The 24,967-nt window shown below is 55.6% G+C and overlaps 1 protein-coding gene across 6 annotated transcripts in view; it reads right to left on the reverse strand.

Moving 5' to 3' along the window:
* Nucleotides 1-24,967, reverse strand: part of CAMTA1 (calmodulin binding transcription activator 1) — an 823,330-nt gene that overhangs the window by 109,159 nt on the left and 689,204 nt on the right. For all 6 annotated transcript variants that reach the window (XM_029227275.1, XM_029227277.1, XM_029227281.1 and 3 more), the window contains one exon: nucleotides 2,123-2,276. In XM_029227275.1, coding sequence (XP_029083108.1) covers nucleotides 2,123-2,276 — 154 coding nt within the window. The remainder of the gene's footprint in view (nucleotides 1-2,122; nucleotides 2,277-24,967) is intronic.

Genomic DNA, 24,967 nt, shown 5'->3' on the forward strand with positions numbered 1-24,967 from the left:
ACACACACACACACACACACACACACACACACACACACACACACACACACACACCCTGAGTGACTGCACCACGCTGCTCTCGTGTCTGGACACCAGGGACTCAAGTGTGATTAACTTTATGGGGTGTTTGTTGTAGTTTTACATAATTTCCTTGATGCACTGCAGACTTTTAAAAGGCGTTCCCTCACTTTCCAGAAAGGGAACTAGGGTTCTGAGAGGGTGAGTGATTGGCCTGAGGTCACACAGCGAAGCAGTCACAGAACCAGGTGCGCACCTGCAGCTCCTGGCTGCCCGGACTCGACTGGCCTGGCAGGGTGGTGCCAGTGCCAGCGGTTATCAGAGCCATTGCTCCCACCCAGCCAAGGCTCTGCCAAAGAGGAAGTGTGGGCAGCTCTGGGGGAGGAAACCCAAGGTCAAGTACAAGCCCTGCACATTTAGACACCCCGGAATGGAAGGCATGGGTGGGCGGGGCGGCAGAGCAGACCCAGCACCACTGCCCTGCTCCCCAGTCCCTGGCCTGGCCTTGGAGGGGTGCCACTGGGCAGCTCCGGCTCTCAGGGCCTGGACACCGGGGACCTCTGTCAGGTGCTCGGGCCCCTGCGGAGAGCGGATCAAGCTGGGCCCAGCCACGCTTACCCAGGCCCCCTCACAGATATTTACAGAGAGCCTTCCACGTGCCAGCATGGGGCGGGGCCCCGAGGAGCGGCAGGTGGCAAAGGTTCACGGGAATTAGCTGGGATGTTTCCCAAGTTTCTGGGTGCTCCGCAGAGCTCTGAGGAGGCTTGCGTGTCCTCTTCTGGTTAAGGAGGCTGACTTCATTCTGATGTCTCCCCGGGCAGGGGCAGTGGCGTGGGGTCCGCAGGTGGATGAGCTGCGGGCCCACCCAGGAGCTCATGCTCCGTCCTGAGGGTACCAGGTGGCTTCAACAGGGCGGCTCTGGTCAGAGCTGCAGTTGAGGAGGGTTCCACTGGGCACAGCCTGAGCCTGGAAGGCCCTGGGCCTCCTGGCTTTAGTTCCTGGTGGCGGCAGTGAGGCCAAGCTGGCCGGAGCCTCCCCACGGGCACACGGCTCAGGAGGACAGCATGGGGGTGGACTTCAGCCTTGGGGTCCAGCCCCCAGGCGGGCTGGACCATCAGCCTATTGGGGGTCCACTTCCCTACCCAGAACCCTGTCCCTCCCGACCCCATCCCCAACCTTGTGGCTGGTGGGGGGATCCTCCCATCTGAGCACTGAAGGCTTCTCAGGATGAGCTGGTCACCGCAGGTGCCACGTGGCCTCAGCATGGACACTCAGTGACCGGGCACTCGCTGCGCCCAGGAAAGGACATTTCAGCTGCTCCCTGGATGTGTTTCCTCCCCGCAGCCCGACTTCCAAGGGGGCCACAGGTTCTGGCGGCCGCATTGACCTGCTCCCTGAGGTCTGGTATGATGACAGGTCTTTGCGCTGAGCCTCAAAGATCAACGTTCCGGAACCCAGGGCCCTGTGCCCTGGACGGCTTTCCCCGGGTCTGTTCTCCCTGAGCGCTCCGTCCAGGCGGCAGGAGATGCCACCGAGAGCCCCCGCCGGCTGCCTGTGGAAACCAGGCGCCGGCCACGTCCCGGCTTTGCGGACACGCTTGGTGTTTTGCATTCAGAGCTCTGCTCCTGACAGATGCTCCCGGCAGCGTCACTTTGCTGACAAAATGAAATCCAGCTCAGTTCCCATTACTTGTGTGCCTCCCTGTCTGGGAGCCAAGGGTGCCCCGTGTCCAGGAGCAGATGGGCCAAGGGCAGGAGCCTGGCCAGCCTGGCCGCGGGCCACGGGCCTCTCCCTCCCCGGACAGCCACCGCGCCCCTGTGTGTGGCCTGCAAGACAGAGGTCCCAGGCGCTCTCCACTCTGCTCCTCGCCCACGGGTTTTGTGCTCTGGAACCCACTTTTCTCATCTGTAATGTGGGCTGATATCTGGGTCCTGGCCGTCGCCTAGGGAGCCCCCGAGGACCGGGTGGAATTGGGCAGGGTCCTTGTAAAAGCTAAGTTCACTGTCATCCGAGCAGAATGGGGCTCCCGCCCCCGGATCCCCAGGCCCCGGAGGACCTCTGGCCCTGCCTGGGTGGCCCTGGCCGACCAGCCGCGCCTACTCACACATGGGCTTCAGCTGCCCGATGAGCTCCTCCTTGGTCCATTTCACCCACTCCTTCTTGTCGGTGTTGATGGAGCAGAGGACGGGCCCGCAGGGCTTACCGCAGTCCTCGATGGCCGGGACATTCAGGTAGTGCACCAGGACGATGTCGGGGTTCTGGGGGGAGAGCACAGACACTGGTAGCATGAGGGTGGTACGGAGCCTGCCCAAGGTCACGCCAGCAGGTACAGACAGGCTGAGCATCTCCACGCCGGGCTTTCTCAACCTGGGCACCACTCACCCTTGGAACCAGATCATTGTCTGCGGTGGGGGACCACCCAGCAGCACCCCGGGCCTCTGGTGAGATTCCATTAAACCCCGCCCCCTCCCCCAAATCTCTAGACATTGCCTGTTACCCCCCGGAGGCCAAAACTGGCCTCAGTTGAGACCCACTGCTCTACATGTGGGCGGATTCATGTGTAACTAAGGACCACACATGAAGTTAAATGTACATCTAGCCTCATGTCCCAGACCTACGCCCACAGCTGCCCCAGCAGCACCAGCCCCTGCTCCGCTCTTTACACGCACTTCCTCACTGCAGGTCCCTGGACGTCCCTGACAGGTATCACCACCACCCTCTTCTTAAGGGGGAAACGGAGGTCCTAGAGTTTAAGGCACCCGCATCTTTTTTTTTTTTGGCCACCCTGTGTGACATGAGGAACTTCCCTGACCAAGGATCGAACCCGTGTCCCCTGCAGCGGAAGCACAGAGTCTTAACCACTGGACCACCAGGGAAGTCCAAGGCATCCACTTCTAAGGACTGGATGCCCCTCTGCCCCTCAGCCTGTGGTCTCCCTGCACAAGCACCTCTAAGCATCGCCCAGGAGGCAGCTGTCACTTGGAACCTCTGGAAAATCTTCCTTGGAAATCTCTCCGGAGCTTATGAATGGAAAGAACTCTCCCCGTGAAGATGGTGAAAGCACGGTTTTGTCCCCAAGTGGTTTTATTGAAATGGGGCAGCCTCTTGCCATCAGATCCAATTCAAGGTGACTGCGTCGCTCTCCACCCAGCACCAGCTCTGATAGCAACACACCACGGGGGCCTCTGTGGGGCAGCAGCTTCACTGCAAAGAGCACAGGCCCTTCTGTGGCTTTCCGTGGCCCCCCAGAGGGTGAGGCTGTTTATTGGGTCTTGTCAGTCCTGACAAAGTTGTTAAAAAGAAAGCAGCCATGTCACTTTATAATGCATCTGAATAAACGCAGAAAAACCTCCTAGCCCAATCAGAAAGTATTTCTTGAACCGTAAGGAAATGCATAATAATATATCAAGGTGCTGCAGGGAACTCTGGAAAAGCCACTTGGAAGGTCCCATCCTGTGCTATTTGCCAGATACGTCTCCTCGGTTTCTCCCTCCGGATACCCAACCCCGAGTCCTGGGCGGGCGCGAGGACCCCGGCACAGAGGAGCCTGGGTCTGCGGTCACCTTTTAAGATCTGATCAGAGCCAGAGTAATACATGAATATGTGACTCAATCAGTGCGTTAATAAATAAGGACTCGAGACGACTCCATGACCGGTGCAGGAAAGTACACTGGTATAATTTTAAAAGATTTTCAATAAGGGCTGGAACGTAGAGTTTTTTTTCTTGCCAACGCTCAGTTAACCAGGAAATTAAATCAACACGAACAGGAGGTTTCTCGTTAATGGCAGCTTTTCTGGATTGCGGTAATCACGCCCCTTAATAACAATGATAATCCCTGACATCCTCAAGGCACTTTATTCTTTTCAAAGCACTTTCTAGCCATTAGCTCATTTGGTGCCCATGCAAGCTGGGGACATGGGCTGGGCTGGGCTGGGCAGGGCAGGGCTGGGCAGGGCTGGGCAGGGCAGGGCTGGGCGGGGCTGGGCGGGGCAGGGCTGGGCAGGGCTGGGCAGGGCAGGGCAGTGCAGGGCAGGGCTGGGCAGGGCGCTTTCTGTCTGCAATGAGGACCCCGAAAGCCCAGTGAAGTTGTGACTTGCCCAAAGCTGTGTGCCTGGCAATGCACAGAGCTGTGGCTGGAAGCCACAGTTCTGACTCTGCTTTCAGGTCCTGCCAAGACATCTGGTGACCTCTTTTTCGCCCGGGCTAACTGCCTTCCCATCTCATATATAAATTCGTCCTTGCAATATGCCCAAGAGGCAGGTGGGCTAGGTAGATCTGTCATGCCCGTGGCCTGGATGGGGTAGCCCAGGAGAGGGGGAGCCATCCTCCCTGTGTCCCAGCCCTCTGTTCTTTCTACCGACCAGCACACTGGCCTCCTTGGGCTGGGAGCTCCTGCCTGAGTCTGTGCTTGTCCAGACGGCAGCGTCAGCCACTGAGCAAGACAGAGTAGGGATCAAAGGGATGCAGGGGCCCGCAGGCCACTCAGGGCTTCCTCTGATCACAGCCCCTGGAGCAGACGCCCAGCCCTGCGGGAGGAAGCCAGGATGCCAGATGTCTGGGAAATGAAAGGCCCTTAGCTCCCTGCCCCACTGCCCCACTGAGCGCAGCCTGGGCACCTGGAAAAGCTGTGGGAAGCCAGGGCAGTGGGAGGGCAGGCGGGGGCCTGGGAAGCAAAGGGCACAGAAACCATGCACCGAGACCCCCAGAACTTGAGCTCCTGCCCCACAGTACCCAGACTCTCCTATCTCAGGAAGTCCCATTCCTTCCTTCAGGGTCCAGCTCCATTTCTGCATAACCAGCCTCCACCTACTCTTTGAGGACAGGCACAGGCTCGACGCCTCTTCCTCCAGGAAGCCTTTCTGGATACCTCACCCTCGGTACCTCCACCACAGCAGGGTGGAGATTGGGTAGAGATTGTGTTAAGAGTCTGTAAGCTTCCTTCATCTGCTCAAGCACAGGGACAGTGCCCGGGAGCTATCACAGCATCTGGCAATGCCTGCTGTTCATTTCTTTTTTGCAGAGTTGAATCAGGCTGACTTTGGATCTTCTATCCGTACTCTTCCCAGACTTGTGCTCAGCTGACACCTGGTTTTGATTTTCTGTGTCTTCGAAGGGCAGGGCAGCTTCTCTGAACACAGGGTGTTCGTAGGAAGCTAAGAGGCAAGGCTGGTTCTTAACCTTTTCTGGGTCTAAGGCCTCTGAGAATTTGCTGAAAGCTGTGGCTTCTCCACTCCCAGCCCAGAAGAACTCCCCAAGGCGCATCAACGCTGCATTGCAGGAGCGCACAGACCCGGTGGTCTGTGGACCCCACATCTGTAGCCAGGGACTTAAAGATTCAAGATCCACTGTGGCCCCTTTCAACTCAGGGGATGCGCCCAACACGTACATCGCCTTCCCAGGAGCCTCCATCCTGGGCCTTGTGCCTTGATACAATTAGGAGAAGGCCCCAGTCCCTTACGGGATCAAGGAGGCTGGGTTTGGGATTCTTCAATGCAGAAGCAGCCTGCGTCATGCTTTATATCTTTAACGCAAATTCCATCCCAGGGCCTGGAGCTCCTGAGGCCGAAGCTCCTGAGTTGAACTTTAAATAACGGCTTCCTGGCTTGAGGCTGGTTTTAAGACACAGAGCGATTGAGGTATTTTTGGAAATTGGGGGCACACATCACTTCTTGGCAACGTTGCGATTTTATTCACTAGTTGTACATTTTATTGGGTGTTTCTGGCAGAAATATATATTAGGCGTAGAGTCCCAACGTTTCAGTTTCATGGGGGGCTTATAACATTGTCAGATCCTCAGGGAGTGCGGAGCTGTCGGCAGGGAGGGGCAGGCTGGCTCCAGGGGACACGAGGACACCCCCCGCCAGACCCACCCAGACTCTCGGTTCTGGACGGCTGTGGAGCCGGCCTGCCTACCCTCCCCCACCCCCACCCCCGGGCTGACATCCTCTAATGGTTCCCTGGGGTTTACCACCCACGTCAGACTTTGCAGGTCGCAGGTCGCATCCAGAGGCTCCTCCCCGGGCTACAGAATGTCCATGAGGATGCAAGAGGCCGTCCCCGTGAGGAGACGGTGGCCTTGGAAATGACCCCCCTGCCATGTGTCCAGGAGGCCTGTCTGGGAGCCCAATAGGGTTGCTGTGGAGGGGAAGCTGTGGATAAGTGAACGTCTCAGAGAACTTCCGTAACTTTCTGGAAAGAGCCACGGACTAGGAGACCCCCTCCCTCCCTTTTGGTGCCTCAAGTTCTTCACCTGTAAAAGGACACAGGCTGTCCCCCTCCCCTGCCCACCATCAGGCTGCAGCAGGGGCCATGATGGGGCCTTGGCGAGGTGCGAAGTCCCGTCCATACAGGGTCCCGCTGCTCTAACTCCTAGGTGTCACCAAACCCCGAAACAAACAAAGCCCTGGTGTTTCTCCGGAGAGCACGACCGGAGTCGGCTCCTGGCAGGCAGTCTACACACTTACAACACGCACCTTCTTGCTGACAGTCCGTCTGCCCCGACGTTCCTCTTACTGTCGTGACGCCCCTTCCTCTCCAGGCCTCGCAGCTGGGCCTTCATGCCCCACCCCCCTTAGCACCCTCCGCCAGCTTCACGGCCTTCAGCCCACCACGTTCCAAGAGTTCCTCGATTTCTCCGTCCAGCCCCACCTCCCGGCTCTGCTCCAAGCTCACCTGTCCCACTGCCCATCGATAGCTCTTGTTGGGACCTCAAAATGCCCCCGGCTCACGTGGCCCAGCCTGACGGCCGCTCCCCACAGCTGGCCCACCCCGGGCTCCACCCAATGACCAATGACACCCCCTGCCCTCAGCGGCCCAGGTCAAAGCCCTTCTCCTCACTTCCTCTCCCTCCAATCCGTCCATCACCAAGCTCTGTCAATTCTCCCCCTCAGGTAAGCCTGCCCCACCCACTCAGCCCTACCTCCCAGGAGACCACCCAGTCCGGGCCCCTCCCCCGGCATCTCCTCACTTCCTCTCTCCCCTCCCTCCCCATCCCTCTCCCAGCCCCAGCAGGCCTGACCCTCTGATTCTGAGAATGAGCCCCACACTCCTGACACGGTCACAGGGCCCCGCCGTCTGTTTTCCTCTCCAGCCACTCACGCCCCGTTCCTGCCACCCACGTTCCCCGAATCTGCCGCGTGCGTTCTCTCCTGAGCTGTGCTCTCTGGCTGGTAGGCTCTGTGCCACCCGTTGGCGTCAGCATCAATGCCACCTCCTCTTGGACGCCGTATTCAGAGACCCCCTCAGACATGGTGCCACCCTGCCCCCGCCCGGGCCCTACTACCTTTGCATCCTTTATTTTCTTTACAGCACCCACGCCCAATTCTCATTTCTGAGCGGTTTCTGCTGGCTTTGGCCTGTTTTCCCACCTAGAAGCGAGAGCTCCGGTGGCCGGGCTCTGTCTTGCTCGGTGGCGGGGGGGTTCCTGGAGCCCAGAGCGGGGCTGGCACACCGGAGATGCTCTGCCTACCTGCTGAGTGCTGAGGTGGGTGACAGCTGAGCTGCCCCAGGGGCGCTGGCCTGGCTGGGGCGGGTGGTATGGGTCCCTGGAGCCCTCTCCCCACCCCAGCTATCCTTCCTGAGGGACAGACAGACTTGCGAGGAGAGGACAAGCGGCCTGGGAGGGGGAGGAATTGTCCCCACCTTGGAAGGGGGCGGTAGCCGCCGAGAGGCCCAGGAGCTCTCGGCCCCTCTGTGCTAGGCTCAGCTGGTCCTCAACCAGCTCCTTCTCAGGTTTTATTGGGAAATGCGAGGTTTGGACTTGCTATCAACGTGGTTCCAGCTGCGGGGCTGCCAGGCAGAGGACCGTGGGCTGTAGCTGCTGGAAGGGCATCTCTGGGGGCCGAGCTAGACTTTGTCTCCTAGGGCATCTTTTCCAGTTGGAGCCTTTCACCTGAGCTGGGGGAACAAATGGGAGCCAGGAGAACAAGCTGGGGACCTTTACCTCCAGCGGCACAGGAGGGGTTGAGAATGCTCCACAGAGAGAATGCTGGGCTAAAGTTAAACCAGCTCCTTGGCTGCAGGACTTGTCAGAGCCTTGGCGGCACCCTGTGCAGGAGGATCTCTTGGTGGGCATTTTGTGGGCAGGTTTTCCAAGCCTATGTGACCTTGAACCTGAGCACCTCTTGGGACCCTAGTGTCCTCTGGAACACAGTTTGGGAACCTCTGAGGGAATTCAGAGCCCAGGGAAAGCGCCTCCGGCAGCTGTTGGAAGACAAGGGCCCTTAATGCTTCCTGGGTCCCTTTCCCCTGGGGCCCCTCCCTGGCCTGGCCTGAGGCTCGCCGGGCGTTCGAGCTGCTTTTAGGGGACGGCCAGGTTTCTAAGGAAACGCCTGACCGATTGGGCGCACTGTCCCCACAGCCCTTTCCTCCCCAGAGCCCCCCTTTCCCAGCAGCTGCGACTATAGTTCTTCCCCAACCCGGGGTGTGGCGTGGGGCTTCCTGTTGGAAAGACTGAGGGGCTCAGGTGAGAGGCCAGGGCGGGGGACTCTGTCTCCCCTTCACGCGTGGGCCGTCCTTCCTGATCTGGGTACCCTGGGCCTCTGGGGTCCCTGAGGGCAGGCCTGGGACCGGGGCTGAGTGCGTAAAGGTGGGGTAGGGACAGGCAGGAGAAGGGCACGGGGGCTGGCGGAGGAGGCAGCGAATTTAACCTTCTTAATGACAGTGACGGGGCTTTCAGGAGGGGATACTGAACAAGAAATCATCCCCCGTCCGCTCCTCCGCCAGGGTTAGCGCTGCTGTGCGGTGTTAGTGCCGGTGCGGCGGCGGAGGGGGCAGTCAGGGCGCCAGTGGCGGCACCTGTGATGCGGCTTAATCCGCAGAAGCTCTTGCAGCAGACCCTACAGATTTCTAGACCCTGGTGCCCGGGGCGAGGCGGACGCAGCCGGTCGGGGGAGCGGCAGGTGGAGAAGGGCTGCAAGGTGTCTCTCTGACGGCTCCCACGGGCCTATTCCGCACGGCTCCCACGAGGGGGAACCGCACTCAGTCCCCCCAGCCGTGGCAGAACCCGGGCCTGGAGGGCTGGGGCAGGAGGGGGAGGTGGCGGAAGGGTGAGAGAAGGAGAGAGAGAACGAAATAGGCCGAGGCGCTCAGCAGAGAGACGTGGGAAGCCCAGGTTGGTGGCAGCCAGGGTGGATGGGGGTGGCACGGAGACTGGGGGCGGCAGGGATGCCAAGCTTGCCCCTGGAAGCCCTGACCTCCAGCCTGGAGGAGACGCCCACAGCTCCTGTGGCTTCTGGCTCTGAGGGCTGAGGGTTGAGGTGCAGGAGTGCTCGCGGTGGGCAGACACTTGATCTGGCCGAGCCTTAGCGCCTGCTCTTTAGGATGGGGGAGATGAGTACAAGTGGCCTTAACCTTGCTGGAGAGAGGGGAGGCAGGTAAGGGGCTCCGGAGGCAAGGGCCCTGACCCACAGCCGATCCGAATGGGCGTTCCGTAATCTGTTACCGGTTTGCGATGCAGGTGGGGAGGCGTTCCAGTTTGCGGCGGGGAAGCTGAGCCCTGCGCCTCCTGCAGCTCAAGCCTGCTCCAGGGTTTGTACCACAGACCCTGGAATGGGCTGAAAGTAGCGCGATTTCACCAGAGACTCAAGTGGCCCAGAGCAAGAGGCTTGGGGAGCTCACGTCCTCTCGGCCATGGCCAGCGCTGGGCACCAGGTGGCTGGATGCCGGGGGTCCTGAAGCCCCAGCCCAGGACCCTACCGTCCGCTGGGAAGGAAGAGGCAGCTTCCCTTTCTGTGGAGTAAGCAGGACAGTGGCGCAAGAAGTGGTTAAAAATGCAAAAAGCTGTTGGTTTTGTTAAAGCAAAATGCAGCTGCAACATCTGTTTGACCCTTGTTTGCAGCTGCGTCAACGCTAAGCGTTCGATAAATCAGGGTGGTGTGGTGCTCCGTTTCTTCTGTGGCTTGGTCATTAATCTCATGCCAGTTCTCATGAAAAATGAAGGAGAGAGGCTGTGTGATCGTGAAAATGTATACATTACCCAGAAAGTCATAACAGCATGTAATAGTGGCCACACACCTCCCCACTTGCCGCCGGGGGAGGGGGACGGGTCTGCGCACCACCAGCCCGGGGGGAGGGAGACAGAGAGTAAATCAGCATCGTTTGCGGCGCAAGCCCGTTCTGTGATTGCCTTCATCCTATCAGCATCATTGATGCAGATTCTGAAAGCCCCACAGGCCTGATCTTCAGAGGCAGAGCCTTCCCCATGACCGAGGGTGGGCGCCCATAAAACAGGAGTGCAGAGCAGGCAGAAAGAAGGGCAGGATTTATTAGGGAATGAATAAATGATGATACCAGGCAGCTCAGGGCCGGGGGTGTCACCACACTGCAAGGCCGAGAAAAATCCTCTGGCCTGGACTCCAGCTGCCCTGGGCGGCCTGGCACCTGTTCGCCGCTCTGGATAAAGGCACGAGGTGGGGCCACTGTGCCCATCAGGTCTCCTGGGGTCTGCCGGCCCCTGCAGCCTGCTGTTCCCCTCCTGGTTCGCTCTTCCCCAGCTGGGGAAACTCACGTGCTCCCATGACCAAGTCCACGTTTTACTACCATCCCGGGGTGTGTGCTGGGTGCTTCTCAGGCGGCAGGACCGTGCCTGTACCTCCAGCGCGCACCTCCCGCTGGGTGCCTCTGTTTGCAAAGACTGCTTTTGAGTGTCAGCTGGGTGCGGGCCCCCACTTCAAGCCCCATGAAGCATTCCTCATTCACTCCCTTCAACAGCCCACAGAAGCAGGTGCCATTGTTACGTATTTGAGGGATGCAGACTCTCACGCTCAGGGCTCCACAATTCAACCCAGCCCCAAGCCCCAAGCCCCAATCCCCAAGCCCGTATCACTGCGCCTGCCCTCCACTGGGGCCCTGAGGCTCTGAGGGAACTCGCTGGACGGTGGATGGAGGGTTGTGTGCCCAGCCTCGGTGCCCTGGGCATCAGCGGCCCAGTTAGCATCTGTGCTAGAGTGAAAATGGGTCCAGGGAGCCTGTGGGGTGCGGGGAGCTGCTGGGAAGAGGGATGGGGCTGGCCTGTGAGCTCTGCAGGGCAGGGCCAAGGCAGCAGAACCCCTGTCTCCACAGCAAGGGCCTGCGGTGGTCAGGACACCCTCTGTGGTCAGGCAGTGCCGTGGGGTGAAGGCAGGGGTAGCCGCAACTGAGCACCTGGCGACTGGGGGGGCAGACCCAGGTACCCAAAGTTGGGGCCTGTTGAAGAAGCAAGAAAAGAGAGAAAAGAGGGAGAGTAGGAAACAAAAGAGGCACCCCGGAGCCCCCAGTAATAGGCAAAACCAGCTGTCATCTGCACATTTCCTGGGAGCCAGGCCCCCTTCATGGGCTGGGTACCGGATCCCCCGGTCCAGTCCAGCAGGGCAGGGGACACAGACAACCTCCTTGCTCCTTTGCCAGCGCTCAGCAGGGCGGGGGACCTGGCGGGGGGGTGATGCCTGGGAGAGGCTTGGGGGGCTCACACTGGGCTTCCCCTCCTGCTCCAAGTGGGGGCAGAGGCCTGCAGCCCCGGGGGAGCTCCCGTGGCCCCTCAGCCGGGCGGCCCTCATTAAGCCCACGTAAGCACCGGGGGGAGTCGGGGGACGGCAGCCCTTCCCTGCTTCGGAGGGAGGCTGGAAGACTTAATTAGTTAATGTGGATAAAGTGGTCTGAAGATGAAAAACCCTGGGTGATTGCTCAGTGCTACTGCTGCCGCCACCGCTGTTACACAATTACCAGAATTTTCCAGTCATGGGAATATAGTTAAACAATTTTCACCTGGTGTGGGCTTCCGGGAACCCTGCCGGCTTAGGGACTGGCCTGCTCTGTCCTCTTTAACCCACAGGTGATGTAGGAAAAACACACTAATTGTGGGAAATCACGCCTGTCACTGTCCCGGCCACCTGGGGACGGCTGAAGTAAAGAAGAATGTGCCACTCGCCCCGAGCAGATAAAGACGCTTGGGCTCAAAGAGAAGCCCAGGATGCCGTCCATCCAGACATTCTGGAAGCCTCTGAGCAAGTTCTATCCAAAGGCCCCTGGAAGATTAAGCCATCCTGGAGGATGCCGCTGGGGAGGACGTTTAATCGTGCAGCGGGACCCCACTGCACCCCCGTACCTGTGGGGCGGGATGTGTGGTCACATTTTTGGATGGACAAATGGAAGCCAGGAGATTCACACTGGCTCAGGGCCAGGACTTGCCTTACTTAAAATCATCCTGCATGATCTGGGGGAAGAAATGCCCAATAAAATCTCCACGTTTGCAGATGACGCTAAACTGTCCTGGGTGATGAAGTGCCGAGTCATTTGCGATGGGTCACGAGAGGATCTATTTAGTGGATGCAAAGTGACAGATGGAGCCCAGTGTGGGCAAAGCGCAGGGCAGTGTGCTCAGGGAGAGTAAAACAAATTGCCTGTGGGGGCTGGTGGGGCTGAGCTGCCACCCATCAACTCAGGAAGACCCCTGGGGTTTCTGGAAGCCACTGTCCAGAGTCGTTGCTGGGACCAGGAAGGACCAAGCCCAGAGAGTCTGACACGAGGGCTCTTTATCAGGAGCCTTGATTTGGGGCCGCGAATGCATGGGAGAGGGGAGCATCACTCCAGGAGGGATGGATGGCCATGGGAAAAAGAGATACGGATTTTTCTGGTCAGAAAGACAAAAGCCGAGGGGAAATGTGACTCAAAGTCTCTCAGGTCAGAAAAAGGAGAAGAAGGTGAACGTGTGTGTTTTTTTCTCCAGCTCCCTGAATACTAAGAATATGGGTCCCCCCCTGGAGCTCAGGGAGTCATTTGTGGCACAAACTCTGCACAGCGGGCAGGTAACGTAGGAGACTCATTACCCCCAGGGAGAAATGGGCTGAAAAACAGAAATCGATTTTTTGTTTTTTAATGGGCGACATTAGTTCCTGGATGGCTGACCTGTAAGGAGTTACAGAAGGAGGTCAGGATATCGGGGGTCATCTCTCCCTGGGACCCAGTGGCTGGAGGTACCATGATGCTCAGTGCCTCCACTGGGGTGGATCCAGGCTGGGAGTGGCAGCCGGGGTGTTAACTGCCTGCTGCTTCCTGCTCGCCAGGCACTGGCCAGGGACATGGGCCACTGTCGCCCTGCAGTTGGCAAACCTGAGCCTGGATGAGGTTCCTTTTCTGTCTCCTGCGTCGTCTGCTCTCACCTTGAATTCATTTTTGGCATATTAGAAATCACTGCAAGAGTTGCTCCAACCAACCCTGGGATAAGAAGCCTTGGGCATTTCTCTGGGATGTAGAGCTCGAGGGAAGGAATCGTGCTCAGGGTGGGCAGCCTGGGCCCAGCAGGATGGAGTGTGGGACAGCTAGGCATTGGGTGATCAGCTGTCAGAGGGCTGCACTCCCCCTCTTCTGACCCCCTTTCCTCTCCCAGGAGCCAAATCTACAGGCTACATGACCCCCGCTCACTAGCCTTACAGAGGCCCTGTTTATGGCTTAGACTGGCCATGTCCTCCTGGGAGGCTGGAAGCCAAGCCCACGGCCGGCCCCTCCCTGCCCCATTAGGCAGTGGGTCAACCCCATCAGAAGACAGTGGCCCCAAGCGGTCATCCAGGTGTCTCCAGAGTGACGGACATACTCTGGAGCCCCTCATGTCCGTCTGCTCCTCACAATGGCTCTGGAGGAAGATGAGCACATGCCACCATCCCCATCGGCCCCATGAGCCCCCTCTGACTGAGAGGTGCCCTGTGATCTGCCACCTGGCTAATGGGTGGCAGAGCTGAATGTGGCTCTGGTGCGTTTGGTGCTCTCACGGTAAGAGCATCCAAGTGTTCTTTAGGGAGCAAGCCACCCCTCCCTGACTCAGTCCGGGGATGGATCATGTGACTCAGGCTGGCCAATCGGAGCCCTGCATTCTCTGGGCCATGGGGATTGGCCATGAGTCCCAACCAGAGGCAATCAGAGCTAATGGCTGGACCTGGCTGGAGCCCCTGGGGGGCAGGGATGCTCTTTCCTGCTGGACCTGAACCTGAGATGATGAAGTCTAGAGTTCCTGGAAGCCATCTCTTGCCAGCACATGGAGTCCAAGAAGGAAGCCCCGTGGAGGAGGCAGAGCCCAGGGGAAGAGACTGTAAGCCTCCATGCCATTGACCGAGCCCCTCGATCCAGACATGCCTGAAGCCAGTCCACCTCAAGACTTTTCAGTAACTTGAGCACCCAAATTTCCTCTTATCCTGAAGCCAGTTCAAGCTGAATTTTCTGTTGCATCAACAAAGAGATCTAACTCCTAAACAGACCATGTCTTCCTTTTGCTAAGTCACTGCTCTCGCCACTACACAATTCAGACTGTCCTCTAGTTACAAGAACCACCATCACTATGGTTACTGAGAGCTACCAGTTATTTAGCACCTGTATGTTCCGGTGCTGGGTGCTAAGTGCTTCACAGGCTTAGCACACTGAACCTGCACAAAGTCACACTGGGGATCACCATTTCTGCTTTACACATCAGGAACACGAAGGGAGAATTAAGTGGCCCACCAACCACCCCCCGCCTTGAGCCCAGGTCTGTCTGAAGCTAAAAGTGACGGTGAGGGAGAGTGGTCCAGAGTTGTGCTCTGGAGACCACTGCCTGGGTTTGAGTCTGGGTTCTGTTACTTCCCAGCCGTGAGCCTTAGGCAAGCACATCTCACTGCTTCAATTTTCTCACCTCTAAAATGGACAGAATAATAATACCTACTGCACGAATTTGTTGTGAAGGCTAAATAAATAAAGCATTTGAACAGTGCCTGACACATGGTAAACCTTCAAAACTGCCGAGTATTCTCATGACCGACTTCTCAAACCAGTGTTACTTTGTCTCACAATATTGCTACAGATAATGTTTCCCTAAGATTTTTGGGGACTTGTATGTGGACCAAAACCAAATTGATTCAGACATTGCTTGTTTGAGAAGTATAATTCTTAGACAGGAGCCCATCGGGGCAAAGGTAAGGAATTCTTTTCAAATGTTGGAGAAGCATCTTTTCTTTTCTTTTTTTTTTAAAATTTATTTTATATTCATTTTTGGCTGTGTTGGGTCTTTGTTGCTGCGCACGGGCTTTCTCTAGTTGTGGCGAGAGGAGGCTACTTTTCATTGCAGTGCGTGGGCTTCTCATTGTGGTGGCTTCTCTCGTTGTGGAGCACTGGCTCTAGGCACGCGGGCTTCAGTAGCTGTGGCACGTGGGCTCAGTAGTTGTTGCTCGCAGGCTGTAGAGCGCTGGCTCAGTAGTTGTGGCGCATGGGCTTAGTTGCTCCGAGGCATGTAGGATCTTCCTGGACCAGGGCTCGAACCCGTGTCCCCTGCATCGGCAGGCGGATTCTTAACCGCTGCACCACCAGGGAAGTCCCGAGAAGCATCTTTATCTCCAGTGGATGCTCAGGCCAGTGGAGGGTTTGAATGAGCTAACACCAGTCATTCTTGTCCAGACAACAGGATCCGAGACAATTCTTGGCTATCTTCCAAGTGCCGGAAGAAAACAAAACCACATTTCTCCAAAAAAATTTTGTAATTTAAGTGTCCATGAATTCAAAGAGCTATCCACCCCACCCCCATCCTGCCACGTCGCCGGAATGTGCGGGATTCTCCTGGGCCACTGGGGACATTTCTGGTCCTCAGCCAGATGATTCAGGTGTCAGATGACTGGCAGGTCTTCGAGGCACCCAGGTCTCTCAAACTCTTCTCTAATCATCACCGATCACCTCCTCATCAGGACACTTTACATATTTTAATTTGTGCAGGAAAGATCCTCAAGCGTCCTGCAAATCCCAGGATTTGAACTGAACTCGTCTGCATATTCCTCTTGGAACAGAGGATGATCGAGTTGGGAGGAAACTTTGGGATCATCCAGGCCGACTTCTCCACCCACTTCCATTCCCAGCTGGGAAAACTGAGCCAAGAGACGCTGTGGCTTGTCTAGTGTCTCCCAGTGGACAGGGAGAGAGTGAGGACAGGGGACACTCCCCTACCCCCACCCTCTGCTGGCATCCTAGCTCTGCCCCTTCCTGGGGTTCGGAACCACCTGAAGCCAATGGTTGTACCACCCTTGCTTCACAGAGAGGACGTGCAGAAGGCCAGAGCCGGTTCTGTTCACCCACGTGGCACTCACAGTGAGGCTGGCTTCCCAGTGGTTGTCCTTCTTTGCAACCTTGACTGTGAACAGGCTCTCAGGATCCTCAGTGGGCTGGAACGTGGCCCTGTTCTTATTCTTTAGAGCTCGTGCTTTCCGTTCAGCATCTTCCCGGTGCTAGCGATGGTGGGGCAGGTACGCTAAGCAGGAAAGTCTGGGAGGCTGGGACATGTGCCACCCTCCCCCTGCTCTGGGGGAGCATCTGGGGAGCCCCTCCGCTAAATCCTATTAAAGACATAAACCCCAAAGCTCTCCCTTGACTGACAAATAGGCCGACTGTGGAGGCAGCAGAAAATGAATTGTGCCCGACCCATAGAGCGTCTATAGGATTTTTATGCTCTGACAACTGTAATGGTGAGATTCCAGCAATTGTTTTAGAAGGAATCATGATTATATTGGGCAGTATGTTTTTTTAATGTGTTCCCCAGTTCCTCTTTAACACTTTGGTAGGACAAGATAAAGTGTAATCATTGAAGTAATTGTGGCACTCAACAGTTTATGTCTTGAAAGAGTGACCGGGGGTTAACAAAGCCATGGCAGGACGAGGTTTGGATTCGAAATTACAGTTTTTCTTTTTGTTACTTTCTTTTTAAATCCTTCTTTATCTTCCTTCCTTCTCCATTGGCTCCTGGAGCTCGCTGATAACCTGTAAGCCTCCTCGGGTAATAATGGGACCTGCTGTGCTAATGACACAGGCAAATCAGCGGCCACCTCTTCTGCAGAGCTGCTGCAGTGGGGCCGCCCCTGCCCCAGAGCCCGTGCCCTTACAGGCAACGCCGGCTTGTCCCCCAAACCAGCGAGGCTCGACATCCCGGGTCCCAACACCGATCAAGACCTGATCTCTGGCGCCATGTCCCAAAACCGCCGGCTGCCGCCAAGAGGCTGGGCTGCCCGATGCCGGCCCCTCGCAGAGGGCAGAGGAAGGCGAGCCCACCGACTCCGAAAGCTCCTGGAATCGTCGCCTCTCCTGGCAGATGCCACAGCACCCTTGGGGTGGAGGGCTGTGGGCAACAGGGGGCTGAGGACCCCATCCCTCTTCAGATGGTGTGCTAGAGAGCCTCCTCCAGCTTCCTCGGGGGTCTCTAGGGATCTGCCAGTGGAAGCAGAACTGAGCCACAGAGCTGGGAAGCCTCAGAGTAATCTTGGGGCCGCGGCTCCCGCGCGCTCTAGTCTACGACACTGTGATGTCAGCAGGGCAGAAGGAGGGTAGAAACGTAGGAAGGGTGAGGCGTTTCTCTGTCCCCGAGGCCACCGCCCTGGTCTGGCCCTCCTAGCCTTAGCCGTGTAACCTGGCACAGCCTTCTGGCAGGTGTCCCTGCCTGGAAGCCAGCCCCTCCCATCTGACTCCCAGCGCCCTTTCCCCAAGTCCCAGCTCTGGTAGTGCCGCAAAGCTTCCCTGGCTCCTCATTTCCTGTGAATGCAACTCACTCCCGATAACACAGGCCCCCACGATCGATCGGCCGGATCTGCCCTTCGTCTACACCTCCCAAGTACCGTCCTCAGGCCCCCGGCTCAGTCCTCGGGACCACTTAGCCTGCTCTGCCCACCCACTCTGTTCCCAGGGCCTGGGACCCTCCACCCATCTCGGCAAGTCCCCGTTCCACCTGCTTGTCGTGACCCAGCTCCAATGCCTCGTTGTCCTTGAAGCGTCCCCTAATCCTCCCAACCAAAAGTAACTGCGTTCTCCTTGGACCCCAGAGCAGCCCTCTGTGCCTCTTTTAGCACGGCCGGTCCTGCCCATTTCACTGATCTTTGGACTGAGTCTACACTCCCTCTCCAGACACCAGGCTTATTTGCAACAATGTGGATGGACTTGGAAGGCATTATGCTCAGTGAAATAAGTCAGGCAGAGAAGGACAAATACTGTATGTTATCATTTACATGTAGAATCCAAAAAAGTGCAACAAACTCGTGACTATAACAGAAGAGAAACAGACTCAGACAGATGTAGAGAACAAACTAGTGGTTACCGGTGGGGAGGGGGGGGCACGATAGGGGTAAGGGGCTCAGTGGTACAAACTACTATGTATAAAATAAATACACTGCAAGGATATATTGTACAGCACAGGGAATATAGCCAGTACTTTATAATGACTATAAATGGAGTATAATCTTTAAAAATTGTGAATCTCTGTGTTGTACACCTGAAACTTATATAACGTTGAACATCAACTATACCTCAGTTTTAAAAAGTAAAGAAACACCAGGCTTCCGGAGAGCAGCGTCTACGACGGAAGGAAATCCATTCCCCGGTGGGTGGCCAGCAAACGTTGGCTGAATCAATGGCTGGGGGACCTCATCTGCCCTGGGGGTGGTGGTGAAGGGGGTGCGCAGCCTGGACTGACACGGGGGGCGGGGGGGAGAGCCCCAGGTGCTGGGCTGTGCCTTTGGAGGAGAGCAAGGACGTCAGGCAGCTGGTGGCCCGCATCCACACCATCCACCCCTCACTCCCTCCCTCATCTCTTCTGCCGTTGCCAAGGCAGAGCGTGTGAAGCCGCAGGGGCCCTTCTGGGTGCTTCTGCAAGTGGGCCCATTTCACCTGCGGGGGCAGGGCCGCACCAGGATGCTTTGCTCCAGCCTCACTCACAACACCCACTCCCTGCTGCGGCCCTGGAATTTCACACTAAGCTGTGGTGGATGGCACCCTTTCCTCTAAGCTCAGGGCGTCCCAGGAATCGCACAGCAGAGATCTGGGTGGCCATTGCCAATGGACAAAACCTGGCCAACACCTCTGCATGCACACACGCACACACACCACACTACACACACACCACAGACACACATACACACCACACACAGACACACATACACACCACACACAGACACCACACACACACACGCCACACATATACACCACACACCACACATACACACCACACACACACATACACACCAAACACACAAACATACACATACACACCACACACAGACACACAGACACATACACATACATATCACACACCACATACAGACTCCACACACACATATACACCACACACACCACACACACACACACACTGCACAGACACACACACCACACACATACACACCACACACACATACCACACAGACATCCACACACTACACACAGACTCCACACGCACACATACACACCACACACATACATATATACCACACACACATACACACACACCACACACACATATACACACCACACACAGACACACACACACACCACACACAGACTCCACACACACACATACACACCACACACACATACACACCACACACCACACACACACACACACACACACACCACACATACACACACACTCCTCAGTTGTGAGGTCCACAGCTCTGCCTCCTTGTTTGCTTTTAGGACTCACGGCTGCCTTGAAGCTGAGAAGACAGACGCTGGGCGAGGGCTTTGGCACCAGCCCAGGGTAACTGGGACACCCATGTTTGCAAAGAAAGCGTTTGTGAAGTGTGAAGAAATCAGAGTAGCACTGTTCAAAAGCTGTGTTTAAATTTCGCTCAAAATGTTCTATTTTGTGTGAGGGATAGAGTCCCTTTAGGAAAACACCTGCTGGCATTTGTGAACCGCCATTGCTATGCAGCCGTTAAGAGGGGTTAGCTACCCCGGGATGGCAACTAATTCTGGTGGTTGTAGGTAAATCGAGCCTGTAGCTCTTTTTGGGGGAAAGCTGATGGGAAGGCGAAGCAAAAATGCAAAAGTTGAAAAAGTACCTCTTGTAATTGAGGGTTTTCGACTCACTGGAGCAAGGTGCCTTAGCAATTTCTTTACGCTCCCTCGCTGTGTAGGAGAAAGGCTGCTAGGCTTTGTCTCCAGTTACCCTGAGAGGAGGGGGTCCCGCTTACCCACTCCCCAGCTGGGTGCTCCAGGGGAGGACTCTGCACCCCTTAGAGGGACAGTTTCCTTCTCTACAGAGTGGGGAGAACCGCAGTGCTCGCTTCACAGGGTGTTCATTCATTCATTTATTCATTCACTCAACATGTACTTATCGAGAGCCACGATGTACCAGGGACTGGACAAAGTTTGGAGTCTGCGGTAAACAAGGCTAAGTGTCTTGCTCTCAGAAAACTTGGGAAAGACAAACTAGAAATACTTGACGAAGGAAGAGGTGATTTTGAATATTGCCAGGTGCTATGAGCATAAAAGGAGCCGGTGATGGGTGAGGGTGAGTGGGGCATTTGGCCAGGAAACTTGGGGAAGGTCTCTGAGGAGGTGACCTTGAGTTGAGTCTGAAATGGTTCGAATCCAGCCATGGGAAGATCTGGGGGAAGCAAGGGTTCAGGCACAGGGAAGTGTGAAAGGAAGAGCCTCGGGCAGCTCAGGGACATTCAGGAAAAAAGCCATGAAAAGAAGAAATGGAGCAGAGTGTCAGGGCTGGTGAGGGCCACCTTCCATAATGGCAGCTCTGCGTCTGCCCCGTGTCCAGCCACTGCCTGGTCCAGAGCTGGGCTTAGTTAGTATCTGTTAAATAAGCAACACAGACCAGGAACACATTGACGTTGAATGACCCTCCGCCTTGAACTTGATTCAGTCTCTCGATGGAAGAAAACCTTCACATTTTGACATCGTATCACCGGGAAAGGCTTATGCTGGCAGCCGTGATGCAGCAGAGATGAGACATACAATTTTACCCCTTAGTAAGAAAGTTACCAAAGTTTACCTTGTTCAAGGCTTGTTCTGAAAAAACAATCTGTTTTGTTGGCTATTTGTTGAATGAAGACACAAAGATGGGTTATAATGAAGTCAGCAGTTTTCAGTAGCGGGTACTAACTTTGGAATTCAAATCAGATAGAAAAAGCACACCAGTCTGTTATCTCGCCTACAGCCAGGTGATGGAAAAAACTTGGATTTGGAATCGGACCTTGGCTCAAACCGTATCTGGGCCACTGGAAATGCTCTGTGATCTTGGGCGAGTGACTTAACCCCTCTAAGCCTCGTATCCCTCACCTATAAAATGGGGATCGTCACACCCACCTGACAGGGTCACCGTGGGGATCCAATGAGAAAAATAACAAAGGGCGCCCAACACTGTTCCCAGCAAGTAGTAGCCACTCAGCCATTGACGAATCACAAAGAAACAAATTCTGCCCCTCTGCCCCCCATACCACTAGGGTCACGAACTGAAAAAGCCAGGTCAGTCTTACAGTGACTTTGGAGGCAAATAACTCCCCATCTGACAGTCGTTTCTGTAAAACTATAGGTTTGACGTGACTCCAATGTCACATGAGGTCTCCTCGCAGAAGGTGCTGTGCTTTGCACTTAGCGTATTCTCTCTAGAGGCGCGGGGAGGTGTTGGGCAGCCAAGATGTGGCCGAGCTGAGCTGGTGCCTGGAACTTCGCAACAAAGCAAGTGAAGAATCAAAGTGACCTTCTCAGAAGCGATGGTCCCATCATGGCCAGGCTGCGTTGCCGGGCACTCCTGCCCCACTCCAGATTGCCTAGACTTTCCTCTCGCTTTTCCAATAAACTTCCAGAAAGGCCAGCACAGCACGTGGCACCCCCAACCCCCCCCACTTCCTTTGTTATTTAAATACACCCCCAATAATGGAGAGAGACTGAGCTGTCACTGCCGGGCAGAGGCAACTGACAGGAAATTAATTTCTTAGTTTCTTATTAACTTTGAGGAGAACGTCTCTATGGAGCAGCGCTGCTGGGACAAAGTGGACCAGGACTTCTGGCAATTTTCATATTTTGTCACCTTCTCAAGCTGGCCTTAGCGAATGTCTCTGGAGTGAAAATCCTGGCATCCAAGACCACAGCCCCCGGTGAAAATTCTGCTGACGCTGACAGGTGACAGTGACAAGATATTCCCGTTGTGGTCTGTCACTCTGAAATGGAAGGGCCCGCCGTAGGGGTCCTCCCAGAGCCCTTGGCTGCTCTCGGACCAGTAGCCCCTCTCCTTGGGGTCACCTCCCTCTGGCTACGCCTCTTTCCCTTGCGCGGCCGCCACCCCACTCCCTCCTCCTTCCAGCCCCAATCAGGGCTCCGCCTTCTCCGCTGGCCCTGCCCTTCCCATCATGAGATGGAACTTTGACAGTTTCCATTTCTGACTCTGACCTTTCCCCAGCTCTTCCTCTTTCCTCCTGCGCCACCTTCTCTGGCCCCATTCGTCTTGCATCTGTCCTCAGGGCTGACTTCTCTGACCTTCCCACCTCCTCTTGTCAAGGGACACTTTGGCTTGGTCTGAACGGTCAGGTTCAATTTCTCAAGCAGAGCCTTTGAATCTCTCTGACCAGCCCCTGAAAGTCTTTGTTCCCTAGCTAAGAATCAGCTGATCTCGTCAGCCGCAGCCAAGGTTTGCCTTGAGGGCCTGGGCCACTAAATCATTTTCTCTACTCAGTCCCAGGCCTTTCCTCCCACCCGCTCTCTCCTCCCTTTTCCCTTCCTCCTTCCAACCCACGTTTATGAAGCACCTACTGTGCGAGTGCTGGCATGGATACAGGGGTGCTAAACAGGGCCCTGCTCTCCAAATGCTTACAGTCTTCCAGGGAGATACTCATGTGGAACAAAGCCAAGTTGAAATACATTCTATATTCTCTTTTTGTCAGAAGCAAACAAAAGTTCTGCGGGAGAAGGGGAAAGAAGGGTGACGGCTGGTTCTGTGTTTTCCAGCTTCCCGTCACTTCTAGGTGGGAAGCCACCCTCCTCTCTCCCCTCCCCCAGGGAGCAAAGCATCGTGGGAATATCCTGGACGCAAGCCAGGCTTAAACACAATTTCTCAACCTCACAACTGTAGACATTTGGGACTGACTAATTCTTTGTTATGGAGGACTGTCCCGTGCCTTGTAAGATATTTGGAAGCATCCCTGGCCTCTAATACTAAATGCCAGTAGCATCTCAGAATGGTGACAACCAAAAATGTCTCCAGACATTACCAAATGTCCCTTGTTGAGAATCACTGGGCTATACAACGACCCCAGGTCCAACTTATCCTCCAGGTACCATATTGTTCAGTGTTCGAGACTCCAGAAGGGATTGGGGAAAGTCACTCTGTCCTTAGAGGAAACTAAACAGTGCTGGGGCTAGTTCTGGTCAACTCTGGGGGTTCATTTCAGTGCTCCTTTTGTTTTTTACATGTACATTTCTTTGTGTTCAATAAGAGTGTTATACTGCTTTGTGATGGACACTGCTGGGTTACCTGTCAGCATTTATTCCCCGCCAAAATCCATTCCCCCGCCATGTAGCCATGAGCTGGGGGAGGGGTATGAGTGGGAGAGGGCTGGGCCCAACTGGCCAAGTGTTTTCCTACCCCCATGAGTGGAGATTATTCAGGAATGAGTATATGACCCAGCTCTGGCTAACAAGACAAGAGAAGTGTGAGGGCTTCCAGGAGAGGGTTTCTCACTGGCAGGTGCTGCAGGAGATCCCATCTCATCTTCCTTCTAACACGGCCCATGTGCAGATATGAACTTGGGCTTGCTGCAGTCTCCTGCTCTCAGCCGGAGCATGAAGCCACCATTAAAGATGGCCGAATGGGGCTTCCCTGGTGGCGCAGTGGTTGAGAGTCTGCCTGCCGATGCAGGGGACGCGGGTTCGTGCCCCGGTCTGGGAAGATCCCACATGCCGTGCGTGGGCCCGTGAGCCATGGCCGCTGAGCCTGCACGTCCGGAGCCTGTGCTCCGCAACGGGAGAGGCCACGACAGTGAGAGGCCCACGTACCACAAAAAAAAAGAAAAAAAAAAAGAAAACGATGGCTGAATGAAGATTTGGAAAGGACCTGGGTCCTTGATGTCATAGCCAAGCCTCTGAACAGACTAACCCTCCGCCTGCCCTCCCTCTGACCCTCCTTGTAGGTGACATCAGATTCTTTATTGCTAAGCCAGTTTGCGTTGGGGTGATATTCCTGGGGCAGGAGTATCTTGCCATGGCATCATTTGGAAGAGATGGTAGAAGGCTCAGTGGAGGAGAGAAGCTGGACTGTGGCTTTCCTCTAAAGAACCAGATCTCACGCCCCACCTCTTCATGCTTTCTCACGGGCAAGCTGGGAAGCCTGCTGCTTAGAGGGGTGGGGAAGTGCAAGGCCTCAGTTGCTCCCTCAGCCCCAGTCTCAGCTTGAGATGCACATTTCCTAGTCAAATTTGAATAAATTCCTTATTTCCTTCCCGATATCTAATCCAGGGTCAGGTGAAGAGAAATTTCAAAACAAAACAAAACAAACCTTTGAAATGGATGGCTCTAAATTGAAACCCAAATAACATAACAGCTTTCAAACCGGCATTTGCAATTGGGCTGAGCAAACCTAATTTAATATCAAAGGAAGAGGGAAGTATTTTAATTATCTCATTCTCATAATGGGAGGGGAAACCGGTTCCATGGGGGGTAAACACCCTAAGCCACCAGGTTTCCCTGTAAATTACAATGCTCAACTTGAGCTGACAAGGAGAGGGGATGCTTCTTCCTGTTTGATGGTGTTTCCTGACGGGCGGCCTTTTACTATAGTCATCAAAAAGGCAGTAGGTTAGGAAGGTGCTGTAGAATATCATGGGAATCAACCAGGATCAATCATGAGAAGCCAGGTTTCCAGCCAAAGCCTTGAAAATGAGGGAAACATGAAAGGCATTAAGCCAGTTCCCAGGGCAGAGGCTCCCCGGCCATGGAGAATGCAGGACGTCACTTCCAAAGGTGCAGAGTTGCAAGTCTGGAGCCACACACAGAGCATGATAAGGGGGTCACAGAACTGGGAGAAGAGGGCTGCCCCCTCCTAGAAAATGGTCCTCTCTGGGGTGGGGATCCACTCAGGTTTGGTTCTGGTTCGAGCAGCAGCTTGGGCTGAGGTGCCGTCTTCCTGTTTACCACTCAGGTAACACTTTCTTGAGTTACCCTGTGCCAGGCACTGGAGGCACGGAGATAGAAGAGGGA

The sequence above is a fragment of the Monodon monoceros genome, unplaced genomic scaffold (assembly GCF_005190385.1).
Source record: "Monodon monoceros isolate NGI ecotype Baffin Bay Population unplaced genomic scaffold, NGI_Narwhal_1 Super_Scaffold_18, whole genome shotgun sequence".
Taxonomy (NCBI): Eukaryota; Metazoa; Chordata; class Mammalia; order Artiodactyla; family Monodontidae; genus Monodon; species Monodon monoceros.